At 57.2% G+C, this 20,468-nt stretch overlaps 1 protein-coding gene across 4 annotated transcripts; it reads left to right on the plus strand.

Moving 5' to 3' along the window:
• Nucleotides 1-225: 225 nt before the first annotated feature.
• TTYH1 (tweety family member 1) lies at nucleotides 226-16,754 on the plus strand. Of its 4 annotated transcripts, none has more exons than XM_087421166.1 (14): nucleotides 226-448; nucleotides 3,212-3,390; nucleotides 5,355-5,466; nucleotides 6,298-6,518; nucleotides 9,015-9,110; nucleotides 10,694-10,766; nucleotides 11,137-11,212; nucleotides 11,706-11,761; nucleotides 11,926-12,018; nucleotides 12,314-12,406; nucleotides 15,703-15,845; nucleotides 15,977-16,022; nucleotides 16,191-16,274; nucleotides 16,397-16,754. In XM_087421166.1, exons 1-13 carry the CDS (start codon nucleotides 323-325, stop codon nucleotides 16,230-16,232), a joined length of 1,356 nt encoding a protein of 451 aa, XP_087277292.1. In that variant the 5' UTR covers nucleotides 226-322; the 3' UTR covers nucleotides 16,233-16,274; nucleotides 16,397-16,754. The 4 variants fall into 4 exon arrangements, with proteins under 4 accessions (XP_087277292.1, XP_004439122.1, XP_014649767.1 ...); XM_004439065.3 differs by having other exon boundaries at nucleotides 16,194-16,274; XM_014794281.2 differs by having other exon boundaries at nucleotides 16,191-16,754.
• The last annotated feature ends 3,714 nt before the right edge of the window (nucleotides 16,755-20,468 follow it).

Genomic DNA, 20,468 nt, shown 5'->3' on the forward strand with positions numbered 1-20,468 from the left:
TACAGCCGAGCTCTCCCCATGCCACCCACGGAGCGCCAGCGCGGTACCTGCGCGGGCCGCAGGTGGCAGTCATCACCGAGGGGGCGGAGTGCCAGGGCCCACTCGCGGCGCCGCAGTCCCCCCCGCAGCCGCTAGGGGCAGCACCGTCCCCGCCCGGCCCGCGCCTCCCCACGTCCTTCCCCCAATCTCCGCCCCCCACCCTCTCCCTCCCCCCGCTCCGCTCCCCCGAGTCCCGCCAGACCCCGCTCCGCCCGCGCCCCGCAACACTACCGAGGCTCCCGCAGCCCCAGCGTCGGCCCCGCTGCGCCCTCCCCCGGGGGCCATGGGGGCGCCCCCGGGCTACCGACCCTCGGCTTGGGTGCATCTGCTCCACCAGCTGCCCCGCGCCGACTTCCAGCTCCGCCCGGTGCCCAGCGGTTTCGCGCCCCAAGAGCAAGAATACCAGCAGGTGGGAGCGGGCGCGGGGTCCCGGGGGTGGGGGCTGGGGCCAGAGGTTCTGGGTCAGGAAGGAGAAGGGGGCTGAGTGACAGATTCCTGTGTTCTCCGGGGATGGGGGCCGGGCCCGGACTTTGGGGTATCTGAGGGAGGAGCTTGGGGTTCCCATACCTGGAGGTTCCCCTGGGACGGGCGCTGGGGGACCAGACCCCCAGTTCCTTAAAGAAGGGAGGCTAGGAGGCTGGACCCCTGAGTCCCAGAAGAGGTTGTGGACTGGGGCCCCTTGGATTCCAGGGTCTCTGAGAGCTGCCTGGAAAGCTAGCCTTCAGGGTCATCGGCGGATAGGTCCACCCTCCCTGTCCTGAAAGATGACCCCACCCCTCATAGGATCAGGCAGTCCAGTTAAATACGTCCCAGCTAAGGCGGGACCCAGGAGAGATAGGAGCTGATAATGGTGGAAAGGAAAAAGGCTGAGGATGCCCCGGTTCTGGGACGGGATTGAGACCCGAAGTGGGGAAGAGGGGTGAGGGGTTTTAGGGCTGGGGCTGGGAGATTGAGGCGGAGGTGTTGGAAGAGGGAGCTTCCAGCCTGTCCCAGGACTGAAGGGGTGGTCAGGGTGCTGGAGGGGGGGAGGGCAGAGAGGAGGTTCGGTTTGGGGAGTGGAGGATGACAGAAATGGGTCCGGAGGGTGGGGCCAGGGTGGGACCGGAGAAGAAGCCGGGGTCCCTGGGGAAGGGGGCCCAGCCTGGGTCAGCCCAAACAGGGGCGAAAGAGCTGTCCTCTGACCCAGTTTAATTCAAGTCCTTGACTTTGAGATTAATGAGGAACAAGGCGCGGCTGAGCCGGGATCCGGGAAGGGGGCTGGGAGTCCTGGTGGAGCCCCGAGATGGGTGATGGGCCGTGCCTATAGGGTCTAGACCCCTTGGATCTGTCCTGGGCAGCACCTGGGACAGGGGGCTGGGGACTGGAGAGCTTAGAGGGAGTGGAGGGGGGTCCCAGAAAAGCAGAGGGGGATGTGTGCCCTATTCTGAGCTATTTGGGTCATGGCTGTGCCAGTGTGAACATCTCCTCCCTGCATACTCTGAGCTGCCTTCTCCCCCCAGAGGGGACCGCCATCCCCTCGCCCACAGCCTCACGGTTACACAATCACAACCTCCAACGCCGGTCACTGCCGCCAGCTCACGGCCAAGGAGACCTGCCCACATGGATGCCCACACAGCCACACGCGGGGGCTGGGCCCCAGTCACCGCCAGAGGCACTCGGGGAGGTTCACCATCCCATCATCGACAGTCAGGGTGACAACACGGGGACACGCAGGCATGGAGTGACATGCTCCAGGAGGGGACACTGCCCCCCAGGGAGATCACCGCTGTGGGCCGAGCTGGGAAAACAATCAGGGACTGGGCAACAGCAAGTTGGGGACACACACACGCAGACACACACACACATATACACACATACACACTCACATATACATATACACACATCCTCACATATACACACCAATACATACACACACTCACACATTCAGACACATATACACACTCTCACACTTACATATGCACACACACTCACATATACAGACACACATACAAACTCACACACATATACACACTCATACACATGCAAACTCACACATGCCACACATTCACATATACACACACACACTCATACAGTACACACACTCAGACACATATATACATTCACAAATACACACATTTTCTGGACTCACACACATCCTCACACACATACACACATATATTCACTCACACACATTCACATTCACATACTCACATGTGACACATACACACACACTCACACTTTCTCCCTCTCTTACACACACCACCAGAGACCACTCAAGGACTCATGCCCAGAAACACACAAATGCCCACAGATCACTCCACACCTGCAGATCCAGGTGCTCCCACAGGGACCCACATACACTCTCTCTCACACACACACACACTGCGAGGACAAAGGCAGAGACACTACAGTTTAGGGTAAGCAGTGCTGGTGAACTCGGAGGTCTGATTTTGTTCCCAGTGTTGTCCCTACCGTGCTGTGTGGGTCCAGGTAAACCCCTGCTCCACCCTGGGCGTCTGAAGAGGACAGGACGGTAGTGTTCGCTGTAAGATTCTGCCTGGTAGGGAGCGCACACACACACACACACACACACACACACACACACTGTCACGGAGGCTGTCACGCCTCTCTCCCCATGAGTCCCTGGGTGACAGACTCACACCGCGGTGGGTGTGCAGAGCTCAGCAGCAGGGGGCAGAGGGAGCTGTGAGTGAGGAGGGAAGAGGAAGCCTGCCACCCCCCACCTCGCACACATCACCGGAACAGACGCCCCCACCCGCCCTGGACCCTGCACAGTTCCGGGATCCAGGTCTCGGCAGGCCCTTGGAGATGCTCCATTCCAGCTGCCTGGTTGCAGTGAGGAGGCTCAGAGAGGGGAAGGCCTGCCAAAGGTCACACAGCATTGCAGGGTAGAGCAGCACTGGAACCCAAGACTTGGGCCTCCCAGTTGGTTGGGAGTTCCCTCCAGCGACCCAGCCCCAAATCCCCGGGCCCCAGCTGCCAGCCTTGGTGGGGGGGGGGGGACTGGGGACTCCGTCTCTCCCCACAAACCTGAATATCACAGGTTGGGCTTGACCCCCAATCTAGCCAGGGCTGCCCTCCCCCTCCACTGAGATCCCCAATCCAGAACCTCCAGCCACGCAGGGAGGGAGCACAGAGCCCCTCTGAGGCCTGCTGTCTCCCCCTCCCCCAGGCCCTGTTGCTGGTGGCGGCCTTGGCGGGCCTGGGCTTGGGCCTGAGCCTCATCTTCATTGCTGCCTACCTCATCCGCTTCTGCTGCTGCCGGCCTCCAGAGCCCCCGGGGTCCAAGAGCCCCCCGCCCGGGGGAGGCTGTGTCACATGGAGCTGCATTGCTGCCCTTCTCGTCGGCTGGTAATGGGGCCCCAGGGTGGGTGGGCAGTGGGGACAGGGCTCCCCGAGCTCTCTGTCATCTTCCCGGTGCTGTCCTAGAATCCCACCTCAGCGTGCACAGGGAGAATTGTTCCCATTTGATGGATGGAAAAACTGAAGTTCAAGAGAAGTGTCTTTCCAAGGGCAGCCAGCCCAGCAGGATGGCGCTGGGGCTAAAAGCTGGGCAGTCAGACTGCCTGGGTTTGGTGGCTCTGCCATTTGGTGTAGCCCAGGAGAGGGAGATAATCTCTCGGGGCCTCAGTTTCCACATCTCTGCAATGGACATTATAGCAACACCCACCTCCCAGTCATGGTGAGATTAAATGAGAGAACATACAGTGCCTGGCTCGTTCACTGTTGCCCTGGGTCAGTGTTAACTAGTGATGTCATTCATGAACTCCTTCATTCAGTCATTCAACAACTATTTCTTGAGTGCCTACTATGTGCCAGGAGATACCGACCAAGCCAGACCAGGTCCCTGCCCTCATGGGGCTGATTTCTAGTCAGGGAGACAGACAGTAAATGAATATTTGCCATCCAAGAACATCTCCTCAGAGCCCGGACCTGAGCTGGTCCACCCCCTTCCCCCAGTAACCCTGCTGGATTCAGGGTTGTGACGCCCAGTTTTGAAAGAGGAAGGCTCAAGGAGAGGGAGAAGGCAGGTTTTCAAGGCCAAGTCGCCCAAGTGGCAGAGTAGAAATTCAGACCCGCAGAGCCCTGGGAGCCCAGGTGCCTTCTGCTGTGACACCCCAGGGAGGGAGGAAGAGGGCCTGAGGACGCACCATTTACCAAGAGCCAGCTCTGAGCATAGCCCCTCCTGGCAGGGCCACCCCCACCAGGGCCTGGACAGCTGTCCCATTCCACAGATTAGGACACCCAGAGACCTGCCCCTGACCCCGGGGGAGTGGTCGGGAAGCCCAGTGCACCCGCCAACCCCCAGGCTGGGCTCTGCCACTCTCTCTCACTGCAGGGAGCAGCAGTGTGTGTGTTTGGGGGTGTATGTGGGGGAGAGGGATTGGGCGTCCTCTATCCAAGATGCTTCCTCTTCAGGCTCTCCTGAGTGGGGGTGGACAGGGGAGGCGGACAAAGGCCCCGTGGGGGAGAGACACAGCCACCCGCGAGGCCTGGGAACAAGAGCAGCTTTGTAGGACTGTGAACAATGGGCGGGGGCGCTGGAGCCAGGCGTCGGATCCCAGGGCTGGGGGTGGGGGCCCGCGTCGCCCTGGGCTGGGAACTGTGAGGGCGTCTGGCTCCCTCCGCTCCAGGCCAGCCCTGGCCCCTCCGCGGGGGGACACGCGGGGGGCGGGAGGATGGAGGCGTATTCAGGCCCCACAATGGAGCTCTGTGTGTCCTCCGAGGAGGGGCGGGGGCGCCGGCTCCTGGCCGATTTCCCTTGCTGCCCTCCCAGCTGGCCAGACGCTTGGGTCCCCGGGGGTGGGGAAGGCTGGGAGCTCCGGACTCTGGGGTCCCCCTAGGAGATGGTGGCTGGGGGCCTGCACTCCTAGGAACCCCAGGAGGTGGAGGAGGGACGGCTGGACCCTGAAGGGGCAGGTGGTGAGGACTCCCGACGCTTGGGGGAAGTATGGAGGGGATGGGTGTGGGGCCGCGTCAGGCATTGGCGGGGGAGGACGTCTCATCTTGGGGCTGAGGTGACAGGGGTTGTGACAGGGGTTCAGCTCTGGTGAGGTGCGAGTTAAATCTGGGGGCCCCCCTCCCCTCCGCCACTCCACCCACCATTAGCATCACAATGACGTCCCTGGCCGGGGGAGTGAGGCCTTCCTGTTACCTTGGCAACTGGTGGGGGCCAGGCTGGAGACGTTCCTTTCCCACGACGGGCTGGACCAATGGGGTGGGGGCGGAGAGGCGATTGGTTGTGTGAGGAGGTGGGGGCGGCGGCATCCAGGGTCCCGGGACCGGTTGTGATTTCCCGTCGCTCCTCCTCACAGCGCCGGCATTGGCATCGGTTTCTATGGCAACAGCGAGACCAGTGATGGGGTGTCCCAGCTCAGCTCCGCGCTACTGCATGCCAACCACACACTCAGCGCCATTGACCACCTGGTGAGGGGCTGGGCTCTGGCTAGACCCCAGACCAACATGCAGGATGGTTCCTCACATGGGAACAAAGGGCGCCCTCCCAGGGAAATGGGATCCAGAGCCAAGACCCCACACCTGAAACTTAGGACCCTAGACTCAGAATTTTAGGGTCAGACTTGCAGATCTCGGACTATACACGCAACCCCCAACACTGACTGCAGATCAAAACCTCCCAAGTAGCACCCTCAGAACCTTAGCCCAGATCTGGAATTCGGGGTTCAAACCCAGACCCCAAACTCACATCCAGTCCCAGCTCTGGACTCCAACTCATAGCCCAAATCAGACAGAGACCAAACACCAGGCACCACAGCCCCTGCCCTCAGGTCAGATCCAGGGCCACAGACCTGATCCTTGGTCCAAATGCAAGTTTAGGACCTCAGTGCTGAGATCCAGGGCCCAGACAAGAGGCCTCCTTCCAACCCCAGCCCCAGGATTCCAGACTCAGGGCTGAGACCCAGCCTGACCTCAGACCTTAGATTTCATGTCCCACGGAACCCAGACTTGAGACCCCAGACTCAGGGAGGCAGATACCAATGCTGGATCTAGGACCCCGACCTAATCCAGGTTCTGGGGCTCAAGCCACTGACCACCCAGAGCTCCTGATGGAGGCCACAGAACTCCACAAACGGACTGCAGAGCCCCCTCCTTCCCTTCCTCAATCCTCTAATGCCCTAGCCCCCAGGTCTCAGACACTGGCCACTGCTCAATCCTACTTCACCCCCACAACCCTGTCCCCCAACCCTGGGCCCCCTCGAGAACACCCTCTCCTGACCCCAGACCCATCCCTGTGCCCAGGTGTTGGAAATGGTGGAGAGGCTGGGCGAGGCTGTGAGGACAGAGTTGACCACTCTGGAGGAGGTGCTTACGCAGCGCACTGAGCTGGTGGCTGCCACCCGGGGGGCTCGGCGGCAGGCAGAGGCTGTGGCCCAGCAGCTACAGGGGCTGGCCTTCTGGCGGGGAGTGCCCCTAAGCCCCCTGCAAGTGGCCGAAGATGTGTCCTTTGTGGAGGAGTACAGGTGAGTGACCGCCCTTCCCACCCTGTGGGGCAGGGGTTCTCGTCCTGGGTGACTGTGCCCCAGAGGACATCGGGCAGCATCTGCGGATATCTGGTTGTCACAACTGGGAGAGGGGGTGCTCCTGGCATCTGGTGGGGGCCAGGGATGCTGCTGAACATCCTATAGTGCACAGGACGGTCCCACAGCAAAGGATCATCCATCCCCAAGTTGGGAAACCCTGCTGTGGAGAGATGGACCAAGTGACCCTGTGACCCCATGACCCCTCAGGTCCAATCTTCATCCACTCACCCACTCCTCAATTTATCCACTCATTCATTCATTCATTCCTTGACTCACCCATTCATCAATTCACTCTTGCACTCACTCCTGGACTAGCCCCTTAACTAGTTCACTCCCTCAGTCATCCATCTGACACATGTATTCATTCAACGAATGAATATTTATTTATCACATTCTGGTGAGAGAGACCGCACACCCAAGTGGTTGGGAACATGAGCTCTAATGCTAGACGGTCACTCCCTAACCACGTGACCTTAAACAAGTTACTTGCCAGCTCTGTGCCTCAGTTTCCCCATCTGTAAAATGGGAATAATGGGAATAATGGGTAGTGCTCCCCTCATGGCATTGTTGAGGATCAGCATTGGTTAAGTGCTTACAATAGCAACTAGCACACCTTATACAGGTGTTTGTAAAATGAGGGTTCTGATAAGAGAGAGCGATGAACTAAACAGACAGTGATTCCTGCCCGTCTTGCAGTACGGGGACCAGTAAGAAGCAAATGCAGCAGTAAAACATGTCTGTAAGGCGATGGGTGGCAAGAGCTTTGGAGAAAGTTAAGCAGGAAAGGGGGTGGGCTGGAGACACAGCCTGGCAGTTTGAATGGGGGAGTCCAGGAAGGCCACACTAAGAAGGTAACATTTGAAGGAGGGGAGGGAACAAGTTATGCAGATGTCTGGGGCAGCCGCCCTTCCCAGCAGCCAACATGATGAAGTCCTCTTGCTTCATCTACTAGGAATTATTTCTCTCTTTCATTGACACCCTCTGAGGGCCCCGCCCAGGCATGGGGGCAGAGATGGGGAAGAGTGGGTCCTGGATTCTGCGCTCCAGGGGGAGGCAGACCTGGGCTGAAGCAGTCCAAGACGAGGATGCCCCCGTGGGGCATCAGACAGCCTGGGTCCCAGTGAGTCCGGGTTCTGTGCTGTGGCCAGGCCCAGGGGCTGCGTGCACTGGGTCTGAGTCCCCTTCCAGCGCGGCTAGGGTGGCTGTGCAGATGACACCCGGGTGAGGCGGCCCCCCCATCAACAGGAAATATCTCTGGATGCACCACTATGAGAGCACCTGGCATTGGGAGTCCCTCAACGAACACGGCCAGTTTCCTAGAAGGAAATCGGAGCCCCGGAGGCCGAGCTTTGCTGGAGGAGGTCGAGGCGGCTTACAGCAGGAGTTCACGGCGGCAGCTTAGGGCAGAAGGGGCCACTTGTCCCTGACGGAATTGGGAATGAAGCTGGGCAGCAGAGCTGGCAGTGGGAACACGGGGAGCAAAGGCCTGGGGGTCACCTGGAGCCACTTGGCCCAGCTTCTTCCCTGGGAGGGCCTGACCCTCCAGCGGTGCATGAAAGGAGGGCGGAGTGAGCCCCCATGGGGTCCAAGCAGAGGCTGCCTTGAAGAGGGTGGTGTTTCCCTTGCCCTGCTGGCCCCCCAGCCTCCGCACAGCTATGTGGGGACCATAGAACGATGCTGTTTGCTGAGCACTTACTACGGGCCGGGCACTGTGCTGCGGCCTCTGGTGCATTCTCCTCTCCAGTCAGAGTGAATTACTCACTAATGCTGAATGATTAGATAACAGTTCAAGTTCCCTTAATCACATTCAAGCTAATATTTAAGTGCATCCAGGTGCTTGGCACTCTTAAGGGCTTTATGCATTCTCACTTATTAGCCTTACAACAACCTTTGGGGGTAGGTGCTGTTGTTCTCCCCATGTTACAGATGAGGAAACCGAGGCACGGAAGGCAAAGTTACTAAGACACTACATGCAGCTAAGAAGTGGAGGGGCTGGCACTGGGACCCAGGCAGTGTCTGCCTGTAGACACCATGCCCTTAGGTTGTGCAATATGATGCTCGGTACATGCCTGGGAATGACTGGCTCCACTCTCCAGGATGGGTGGGGGGCTGGGGCTCTGAGAGGCCAAATCACAGGTGCACAGTCACCGGGCTCTTGGGTGGTCCAGTCAGGGCTCGGTCTCAGCTGCTCCGTGCACCTGGGACCTGTGCTCTAAAGGGCTACAGTGGCCTGCCTCCCAGTGCACCCATTTCACAGATGAGCTGGGCAGTAGCCCGGAGACACCAGGCCACAGCAAGGTCACAGGGCCAGGCAGAGTCGGGTATGAAGTGGGGGAGCCACTGCCTTCTGCCGAGTCCTGGTCTGGGAGCCCAGGCGCCCGAAGGCTGGATGTGCTGTTTCAGCCGCACCCCTGTCCCCTACCCCCGCCCCTCCAGGTGGCTGGCCTACATCCTCCTGCTGCTCCTGGAGCTCCTGGTCTGCCTCTTCACCCTCCTGGGCCTGGCAAAGCAGAGCAAGTGGCTGGTGATCGTGTAAGTCTGAGAGGCCCGCTGTCCCGCAGGACCTCGTTCCATCCCACACCTCTCGTACGAGAGGGACCACAGTCCTTCCCAGGCTCACACTGGTTCATTCCCTCGTCCCGCGAACCTCTGAACCTCGGTGGGGTTCCCAGGCTGGGCTGGGCACAGAGAAATCAGAGCAGGCAAGAGGGGCGGGGGCAGACTTGCAAACAGGCTGCCTTGCAGCGGGAGAGAAGTGTGCCAAAATCCCAGAAAAGCAACAGTGATAAAGCTGGCACTGCAGATGGGGGTGATCGCTGGCATCCCTGAATGCAGACTCCTTCAGTTGCCGCAACAACCCCACGAAGGAGGTGCCCATCGGGCGCCCTTCTTGCAGACGAGGGACCTGAGGCAGAGGGCCACCACGTCGGAGGCTGCATGGCCATTACGTGGCGTGGCGGAACTGCAGGACCACGCTTTTATTTGTTCTAAGTGCCTGAGGCTCTTCTGGAACCCTCACACCCACCCTATGAGGAGGCACTTTCACTCTCCCTTTAAAAGAAGAGGAGGGCCCAGCCCGGTGGTGCGGGGGGTTAAGTGCGCGCACTCTGCTTCTTCTGTGGCCCGGGGTTCGCAGGTTTGGATACCGGGCGCAGACCGTCGCACCTCTTGTCAAGGCACGCTGTGGCGGCATCCCCTAAAAAGTAGAGGAAGATGGGCACGCATGTTAGCCCAGGGCCAATCTTCTTCAGCAAAAAGGGGAGGATTGGCATCTGATGTTAGCTCAGGGCTAATCTTCCTCGCCAAAAAAAAAAAAAAAAGAAGAAGGGGAGAGACTGCTGCTCAGAGAGGTTGGGCCACTTGCCCAGGGCCGCACAGCCAGGAAGTGCTGGAGCTGGGGTTTGAGTCAGGCCAGCGCATGCCATTTGGAGAAGTCCTTGCTTCCTCCCTGCCCCTGGGGGGCCGCACTGGTGCCCACCATCTTCTCCACACTCCCTGCCATCCCATTCAGGCCCCCTGAAGCTTGGAGATGGTAAAACACGGCTGGCCAGGCCAGTCTGGGACTTGGGGCCAGGCCTTTGGTTTGGCCCCCTGGGCGCCCTTCTTGCTTGCTGACAAATCCTCCAATGGTGATGCCCCAAACCCCATCCCTGGGAAGAAAACCGGAGGCTATTTCAGCCCTGGAGCTATCTCCACTCCTGGGAGGAGGAGTCTGGGCAGAGCGGCAGCTGACCAAGCTATGGGGGAACCTGGGAGCGTGCTTGGGAATTACTGGGCTCCTATGGAAGTCAGAGCTGGGAAATGGGGCTCAGAGGTGGGCAGCAGCCCTCCCAGGGGCCCAGAGCAAGGTGGGGGCGGAGCCGGGATCCTGCCAGCCCGGTGGGGCCCTCTCACTGCCTCCCCCACCCCCTGGGCAGGGACCAGATGTCCACTTTGACGTCAATAACTACAGGTCCACACCCCACCCTTCGCAACTTCTCTGCCCCTAATTCTGATCCTCCAGGCTCCAGAGGTTGGGGGTGGAGCTGTGATGGGGTTTGGGGGGGAGGGGAAGAGGCGAGATGGGAGATTAAGAGCCCCAAAACCCCAAGTCTAATCCCCCTCCCCCACTATAGGATGACAGTGATGAGTCTCCTGGTTCTTGTCCTGAGCTGGGGCTCCATGGGCCTGGAGGCAGCTACAGCCGTGGTGAGTGCTGACGGCCGGGCCCCTGGGCTCTGGGACTCAGGGGGGCTGAAGGCCTTGACTTCTGGATCCTGGGGTGGGGTGGGGTCCAATGCCTTAGGTCCTGAGAGGAAGGACTTGGTGCCAGGATCACAGGTTCTTAGGTTTGGGGCTGGTTTTCTAGATCCTGAGGGTCTGGAAGCTGGAGGCCTGGACTCCTGGGTCAGAGGGAGGAGGGGCCGGGGGTCCCAGACTCCGCGATCTGAGGGAGGAGGGGGCTGGGGGTCTGGACCCCTGGCCCCTCAGGGACTGTCGGAAAGCCAGGCACTGAGTTCTGTGGGAGTGTGGAACTGGGCAGTTTCTGGGCCGAGCACCTTTTCCTGCTTCCTCTCAGGGCCTCAGTGACTTCTGCTCCAGTCCGGACACCTATGTCCTGAACCTGACCCAGGAGGAGACTGGGCTCGGCTCAGGTGATCCCATCGACCCGGTGCAGGCCCTGGATCCTCAGGCCTCTGTGCCCAGTCCTGCCTGGGGTGGGGTGAGGGTGCCCAGCCATCAACCAGGCCTGTCCCAGTCATCCTGGAAGCTCTCAGCACCTCCCCTGTGGGCTGGAGAAGAGAGAGGAATAAAGATGCTGGAATCAGGAGAGGGGGTTCAGGAGAGGAGGCGCTGGGCCTGAGGGACGGGAGGTTTTGGCACTTGGAGAAAATGGGGGTAGCACAGTTTAGTGAATGGGAGGACAGCAGAAGCAGGGCTTCCCAAGGAGGGTGGAGACCAGCACATTCCCTGGCTGTGGCCTGTCTCCAAATGCCACGCCACTGGGACCACTGGAGGCTCCTAAGTTGGGGAGGGGCCCCTGGCCCTGAGGGTGGAAAGACAGGGCCCTGCCCCCTCCCGCCTTCCCCCAGGGAGGCCCCCGGGGCCCAGGCTCATGGCCTCCCCACTCTTCCCCTCCCGCTTCAGACATCCTGAACTATTATTTCCTCTGCAACCAGGCCGTCTCCAACCCCTTTCAACAGGTTAGGGCTTCGGGCAAGGGAACCGGGGGGAGGAGGGCGGAGTTGGGGCCTTGACTTAAGGGTTCTGGGGGAGGATGCAGACGCCAGAGGCCCCAGTCTTGCTCCTGAGAGAGGAGTGGGCTGGGGGCGTCGACCACTGGGTCCTCCTCCCTCTCTTCCCGCAGAGGCTGACTCTGTCCCAGCGAGCTCTGGCCAACATCCACTCCCAGTTGCAGGGCCTGGAGCGAGAAGCTGTCCCCCAGTTTCCTTCTGCGCAGGTTCGTAGCCAAGCGCGCCCCCTATACCCGACTCCAGGGGAAGGAGGGGGGGCGGGACGGCACCTGGACACGGAGGCGTGGGCGTGGCCTGCGGACAGGGGCGGGTCGGTGGATGTGGGCGTGGCCTGCAGAAAGGGCAAGGTCGGTGACTGCGGGCGGGGCCTGCGGGAAGGGGCGGGTCAGCGGGCGTGGGCGTGGCCCGTGGGCTGTGGGCGGGGCCTGCAGAGATGGGCGGAGCCCAGGCGTCAGACTGCCCTGAGGACTAGGTGGGATAACAACCCCCCTCCCACTGCAGAAGCCTCTGCTGTCCTTGGAGGAGACGATGAATGTGACAGAGGGAAACTTCCACCAGTTAGTGGCACTGCTGCACTGTCGCGGCCTGCATAAGGTGACCCCTGTTGCCCTCCCCAAATTCTTTTCCCGCAGGGAGCTGCTGCCTGGACCCACAGAGCTGCCTCCTTCCTCTCCTCAGACCCTTCAGTCTTCCTCCCATTGCCTCTGAGAGATCTTTCTATCCATTTATCTGTCCATTATTTATATCAAATATCTATTCTCTACCTGTTACCTATCTATCCATCTGTCATCTGTATTCCTTCCTTCTTTCCCTCCTCCCTCTCCCCCGACCCCTCACTCCTCCCTCCCCCTCCAGTCCTCCCACGCTTCCCTGCCCTCTCTTCCTCCTCCCTCCCTGTGCCCTCCTCCCTCTCCTCCTCCTCTCTCCCTCCACCTCCCCTCCCTCCCTCCTCCTCCTCTCCCTCCCTCTGCCCTCTTCCCTCCCCCCTTCCCTCCTCCCTCCCTCCTAGAGGCTGTGCAGCCTAGTGAATTCTGGAGCAAGACTGTCTGGGTTCCATTCCTAGCTCCTGACCTCAGGCAAGTCACTGACTTCTCTGTGCCTCAGTTTCCTCACTTGGGAAACCGACAAGACCGGGATGAATACCTGTAAGGGTCTCCAGTAGTGTGTGTGCTGTCACCACGCTAAAGCAGGGTGGGCAGGGCACTCAAGAGGAAGAGAGCCTGGGGTCCTACGGACTCGTGGGTCCTGGCTCTGCCACGGGCGGTGGGGCCACCGGCAGGCGGACAGCTCTGAGGCTTGGTTTCCTCCCCTGGGAAATGAGGAAGAAGAAGGTGTGAGGGTTGAGAAGAAAATCTCGGTCATCCCCTTGTGAGAGCCCACGTGCACAGGGCTTCACTGCGCACCAGGCTTACAGGTGGGAACTCACCGAGCTCTCATTCCTGACACTATCAAGAGGGAAGGGCCGTTATCACTCCGTCAAACAGACTTGGAAGATGAGGTGCAGAGGGCTGGGTCACCCAGGGTTGCACATCTGGCCCCTCCACACCACAGAGACAGGGACCTCGTGCAGGATCGTCACACCTCTCCCTTCAGAGCCCCACAGCCAGGCAGTCACCCAGTGTCATCCCTTCTGCCTCCTGGATGTCTTTGTCCCCTGCCCTCCAAGGGTGTGCTGCAGCCTATGCCTTGTTTTCTCCCCTGGAGGAGGACACATGCTCCCTCCCCATTCTGGTCCGTCCCCCCATGGGCTCTCAAATAGGGCTGCCAGACTCACAAACAACAAATACCTCTTTACTCCAAGTATGTCCCATGCCATAGCGAGGAGACACTTGTACTAAGTTTTTGTTGTTGTTGGGCATCTGAAATTCAGATCTAACAGGGTGTCCTGTGTTTGATCTGTCAGCCCTACCCAGAGGGATCCATCTGTCCCACAGCAGGGATCTGAGGGGGTCCTTGCCGTATTCAGATCCCTTCCCTGTCTCCCGCTGTCCCCAAAGCTTCTGAAGCTGGCAATTTAACAAGGAGGGGAGGGACGGAGAGGCACTGAATCAGTACTCAGAATGGCTGAATACCTGAGCTGAGAAAGGCTGGGGCATCCTCAAAGGCAACCCTGCTCTTTTATTCAAGGGTAAACGGGGGCCCATGAATTTCTCCATGGTCCATGCAGATGCTGGGCTGGATTATAGTTCCCAAGGTTCATTGCAAAGGGAGGGAAGGAAGGGAGGGAGGAGGGTGGGTCAGCCTCTACCCTCCACTGATGAACCATGTGATCCTGGGCCTCAGTTTCCCCTGTTTGGGCCTCAGGGTCCCCACATGTTAAAATCAGGATGGGGGACATCAGGGATGAGGGTGGGCTCAAGCCTGCCAGACTTGGCTCCCATCCCAGGTCTGCCCCTTCCAGGCTGTGTGACTCTGGGCAAGTGGCTTGCCCCCTCTGGGCTTCAACTTTCCAACACTGCAAAAGGCAGCAGTGTGAGGGGAAGTTGGGACATTGTATACGTCCCTGATACAGTAAAAAGGGAACAGCCCACTGCCCTGACAGGCGCCTTTCTGGACTTCCCTGGCTCAGGACCAGGCACTCCCGCCCCCTACTTGGGGGCTTAAGCCAGAAACCTAGGCATTTCCTTTTTGCTCTCTGTCCTTACCTCCACAACCATTCCACCAGCAAGTTCTGTTGGCCCTTCCTCTAAAACCCACCTGGACTCTGAGCACAGCCGACACCGCCACCTCTGCTACCCTGGTCACCATCCTCACCTCGCGCGGATGGCCGCAGAGCCATTTCCCTGTCTCCCTGCTTGCCCACCCCCATCTGTCCTCCCTGCAACAGCCAACAGCAGGTGAGCCTTTTAAACACAATCCGATCAAGTTCTTCCTCGGCTTAAAACCCTCCAGTGACTCCCCTGCACATGGATTAAATTCCTGGCTCTTCCCCTGACCTACAAGCGCCCATGTGGCCGGCCCTGGCTGGTTCTGGCCTCAGCCCCTCGCACCCCCTCCTGGCTCAGGCCACAGCAGCTCTCAGACAGCTCCGGGACCTCCCGGATTCCCTCCTGTGGGTGCCATCTCTCCTGTCAGGGCCGCAGGACCGCCTTCTGACCCTCCTCTCTCATCGGCTGACGGTCGTCTGAAATGACCTTCGGGGGCCACGTTACTGAAGCATCCCCGGACAACGTGGAGCACTGCCTGGCACAGCAGGCCCCCGGCCAATCCTCCCTGAATGAATTATGGCTGGGCACTCAGTACATGGTGGTTCTGCTGATTTCCAGGGACGGCCGTAATGAGAGCCAGCATTTATTGAGTCTGCATTACTTGCAAAGTGTAATTCTAAGCCAGCAGTTCTTCTAAGCATTACCCTAAGTGTTGTTCTAAGCCAGAGTTTTTGCCCCCAGGCGACATTTGGCAATGTGTGGAGACATGTTTGGTTGTCACAACTCCAGTGGGGGTGCTCCTGGCATCTGGCGGGTGGAGCCCAGCGATGCTGCCTAGCATCCTACAGTGCCCAGGACGGCCCCACAGTGGAGAATGAGCTGGCTTACGACGTTCGGGTGTCCAGGCTGAGCCCTGTGCTAGCCAAGGCTGACCTGGTGCCGTGGCAGGGGACTGGGAGGGGGGTTCTCAGTGATGAGAAGAGGCCGAGATTTGGGTTCATACCTGCAGGTGTGATAATCACAGTGACCTCAGCACTTACCGTGCACGGAGTGCTTCCTGTGTACCAAGCCCTGTGATGAACACTTATGACAGGGGAGGAAACTGAGGCAGAGGCACTGAGTGACTTGTGCAGCATTGCTCAGCCAGGTGGAGAGTCTGAGTCATGCACACAGTGTGTGTGTGTGTGTGTATGTGGAGTGGGGAGGGGCACTGCCCCCTGATGCTCTCTCCCCCCACCCCAGGATTATGGTGCAGCCCTGCGGGGCTTGTGTGAAGACGCCCTGGAGGGCCTGCTCTTCCTGCTGCTCTTCTCTCTCCTGTCTGCCGGGGCCCTCGCCACCGCCCTCTGCAGCCTGCCCCGCGCCTGGGCCCTCTTCCCACCCAGGTCAGGAGGGGAGAGAGGGCAGGGTCCTGGAGGAGGGGGCAGGGGGAGGACTCTCAGGCCACTGTTGGGGGGGCAGCCTCCTGATGGATCCCCCATCCTGTTTCTCTGCCACTCCCCCCATCACACCCCAGTGACGACTACGATGACACAGACGATGACGACCCTTTCAACCCTCAGGTACTGGACTCCTGGGTCTGAGGGAGGAGGGGCCGGGGGCCTGGACTCCTGGGTCTGAGGGAAGAGGGGCTAGGAGCCTGGATTTCTGGTCTGAGGGAGGCGGGCTGAGGGCCCACATTACAAAGCCAGATTCGTTGGCAATGTCCCCTCTCACCCAAATCTCCCCAGCAGGAATCCAAGCGCTTTGTGCAGTGGCAGTCGTCTATCTGAGCCCCTCCTCCATGCCAGACTGCAGCCTACCCCCCATCTCCGGTGAGCTGCCAGAGCGACACCCGAGCTCCCAAAGCCGGCCTCTGCCCTCCTCTCCCTCACTCTGGGCACGGTGGTGGCCCTCCCACCTGCATCTGGTGCCCTGTCTCTGCCTCTCTCTGCAGTTCCTTCCCTGGCTGCTGGAGAAGACCCCACTAACCCAGCCCAACTGGGCTCCCACCACTAACAACACCGCTGGCCACGGACACCCCAAATAGGACTGCTCCCCTGTCCTGCCCCCCTCTTTGTGTCCTAACCCTTGGGAGTAAGCTGAGGGGGCAGCCAGGGCCCCGGACTGGCCAGGGAGGGGCAGCCAGCCAGCCTCACACCTCCTCACCCCTGGCCGCCAGGCCCATCCTTGAAGGGACACAAGTGCCCCCGCCCCTGCGGTGCCCCAGTGGGCTTAGGGCCCTTGATCTCAACTTGTGGCACTAACTTGGGAATGGGTTGGTTTGAAATAAAAGGGAAGACTTTATTTTACAAGGATCTGGGTCCTTCTTATTTGTCCCCTCCTGGTTCTGGCCTCCTGGTTGGGGCCGGGGAGATCCCTTCCCCTCAGCCTCCTGGCTGCCGGCGTTTCTGCTCCTGTCCAGGCTTTGTGGCGGTTCCAAAGGGATTGTTCTTTTTAAAAAAAAAAATAACTTTTTTTCTCTGGTTTTAAAAGGAGTACATGTGTCCTGACACAGGACGAGGTGGACATCCCTGGAACAGAATAGACAGCCTGGTAATAGATCTCAGTATTTGTATAGACGACAGAAGACAGACTGCAGGTCAGGGTGAGAAGGACCGTTTGGTTTCGAAGCACTGCTGACTTAACTGGCTCTCTGTCAGGAAATACATACGAGATGGGTGAAAAATCTAAGTGTATACAAGTAAAGGGATGGAAGCATTTCAAGAGAAAGTAGGAGAATTCTGTATATTGTATATCTTGCTTGGAGGGGGAGGATTTTAAGCAAGATATCCTAAAGCCGAAAAGGAAAAGGTAACATTTGACAAATTGTGGAACGAAAAAAATGCTGTCAAGAGGCAAATTGATAGTCTGGGGAAAATTGTGGTTTTTTTTAACACATATGGCAAAGAAATATATAATTCTTAATATATAAATATAATCTACAAAGCTTCCACAAACTAAGAAAAAGACAACCCAACTTAAAAATAAGCAACTAAGATAGACATTCAATGAAGTGAAAATCCCATCACCAGTGAAAACGAAAAACCATTCAAACCGTAATAATTAGGAAGTGCAATTTGAAACAACCACAAACTTTTTTTTCCACCACCTAGTTATCACGAAATTAAAGGAGCACTAACATTCCATGCTGGCAAGGATGTGGAGGAACCAGGCACCCAAACGCCCTGCTCCCGAGGCTGTGAACTGCAACACGAAAGAAATAATCTGCTCCTGTGTGATAAAATCAAACTGTATAGACCCTTGAGCCGGCAGTCCTACTTTTGGGAATCAATTTATGGAAAGAAAGCAGAGACATCTGAGGACATATGTCAAGGACTGTTTGCTGCAACCATCAGCTAAACTCTGGAAACTAAAGTCCACAGAAAGACGACATGTCTGATAAGTCACCCTACAGCAGGGCTCTCCAGAACACAACAGCTCCTGGCTGGGCCTGGGATTTCAGGGAAAGCCTGAGAGAGGAGGGATTTGAGGTGGGTGTGACAATAGCAGCAGAGCAGACAAACACAGAGGAGGCCGTGGTTAAGCCCTGCCTGCTCTTTACCACCAGTTGGCCGTGGGCAGTCACCTGACCTGTTGGACCTCAGCTGCCTCAGCCATCAGATGGGTCATGAAAGACAGCTCCCCCGTCCCTCCTCTGCAGTTCTGAAATCCAAAGAGCTGTGTTAGACCAAACGTCCTCCCTTAACTCCCTGGGCAGCAGGACCTGACCCGACCTGGCATGAGGTGACTTCCAGACTATCTCCCTGCCTGGTGTGAATGTTCATCTGTTTCCCTGCAGAAACTGATGGGCTTACTTCCAAGTGCTGTGAAGGGTGCTGTGGATGTGGTGTGCCACGTGGAACATAAACCATGTTGTCTCTCGAAACTTTGAAAAATCCTGGAGCCCCAAGACACATATATGGCTCTGAGGGTTTCGGGTGAGGGCTGGTTGGCTGTCAGATGCCAGGTATCCAGCATAGGGCCTGCCATGGGGGAACCGCTCCGTGCTTGCTAATCATTTCCATCCTGTGCACTGCAAGGAGTGTTCAACAGAGCTTTCAATATGTGGGCCTGAAGCTAGGAAAGAGAAATGGACTATAATTTCCTGTGAAGGGCTCTGGGGGCCACCTGTGTTGACTCGCTTCTCAAGACCCGGTGAGCTGACCCTGGGGCCAGCCCTGCTGCTAGTCTGGCTGTTTTGCTCTCAAACACTGCCCCCTAGTGACTCTGAGTCCAGCGCGATGTGTTGGATTTCGCAAAGGACCCTTGAGGTTCAGGCCGCGTGATTTCCTGCCAACTGGCCTTCCAGTGATCTTTAATCAGGAAGCTTTACCCAAGAAAAAAGGACATTTGCCTAATCTTTACGAAAGTAAATCTATACATTTAAAATCTATCATTTATTTTTAAATGATACCTATGAGGACTCCCACTTCTGACCAAGATGGACTAACAGGGACTGGATCTGCTCTCCTTCCTGAAACAACCAAAAAGCCAGGCAAAATTCGTGAAACAACGGTGCTCAAGACTCGGGACATCAGGCAAGGAGGGAGAGTGGTCCCTGAGAGATGGGAAACGTCAAGGTGATCCCTGAAATCACCAGTCTGTCAGAAGAGAGTTTCCCACCACAGCGCAGGGGAGGTGCCCCGAGGCAGAGCACCTCCCAAAGGCCCCTATTTTTTAAAAAATGCTCAAAGCAAAAGAAGGCAGAAAAAGAGGAAAAGGGGAATAAAGAAAGATGGAACAAATAGAAACTCGATGGCAAGATGATGAGTTTAAAGGAAACCAAACCAGTAATCACACTAAAAGTACAGTTATAAGCACCTCTTTTAAAACGCAGAGATTGTACATTTGGGTAAAAAGAAAGATCCAGCGATATGCCGTCTACATGAAAACCCCCTTAAATATAACCCTGAAATGTAAATGGATGCGAAATGCAGTGGGGTACCCTGGACTGGACTCTGGCACATAAAGGAGACGTCAGTGGAAAAAGTGGTGAAATTCAGATAAAGCCTGCAGTTTAGTTAATAGTCACGTGCCAATGTTGGTTTCTTCCTTCTAACAAACATACCACAGTAAAGTGAGATGACAGCATTAGGGGAAACTGGGTGTAGGGTACGTGGGACCTTGAACTATCTCTGTAGCTTTTTTGTAAGTTTAAAATTATTCTAAAACAAAAAGTTTAATAATAAAAAGTAAAAGAATGGAAAAAGGTCAACTATGTGTTGATGCAAATAATCGGTAATCAATCTATAAATCAAATGGGGGTGCGTTTATGATGAGCCAGTCCTGAGGATCACATAGCCAGGGAGAGTACCTTCACCAAGGAAGAAAGCTCTCTGAAGCAGCGGGGTATACAGAGTGGTTATAGACTCGTTTGGAACAAGGAATATACATCAGTTATGCCAGGAATATCTTTTACTACAGTCACAGGATACTTGCTAGCACAGCAGGTCGATGGTAATGAGATGAGCTAAAGCAGGATAGTAATTAACCCTTAGTTTCTAGGAAGAAATGCTTATCTTGAAAGAAATGCTGATATGAGGGGAGGCAACATCCCTATCTTCGAGGGCATCATTCTCCGCTTTGGGTCATTGTAAATGTTCAAAACAGATGGACAACGCATAGTCGACAGGCCAGGTCAGCCCTTTCTGGAAAAACAAGGTCAGGCTGGATTAGTTTTAAACCAAATGGCTTCCTCACATACTCCAATGTATCTTACTGCTTTTCGGTTATTCATCATATGCTAACAGTAGCAAAATGATACATACACCAAGAGAAAAGTCTATAGTAACAGAAAGTGGGAAGGAACTGGCTTCTGAAATACTGTTCTATCACCTACTGTGACTCCAGTGACCGCTCCCTGAACTGGACTGGATAATTTTATCAGCCCGAGTCCTGCATGGAAACAGATGGCATGCTCAAAAGGTGACTTGCAAGGAGTTTAAAGGAAGGCCAAACTCCTTAGACTTTCAGGATCTGCTACTGGCCTAGCTCTTCACTCCAGGAGGCCACACACTTCCATCCTA

The sequence above is a fragment of the Ceratotherium simum genome, chromosome 33, assembly GCF_057802395.1.
Source record: "Ceratotherium simum simum isolate JZ-2026a chromosome 33, ASM5780239v1, whole genome shotgun sequence".
Classification (NCBI taxonomy): Eukaryota; Metazoa; Chordata; class Mammalia; order Perissodactyla; family Rhinocerotidae; genus Ceratotherium; species Ceratotherium simum.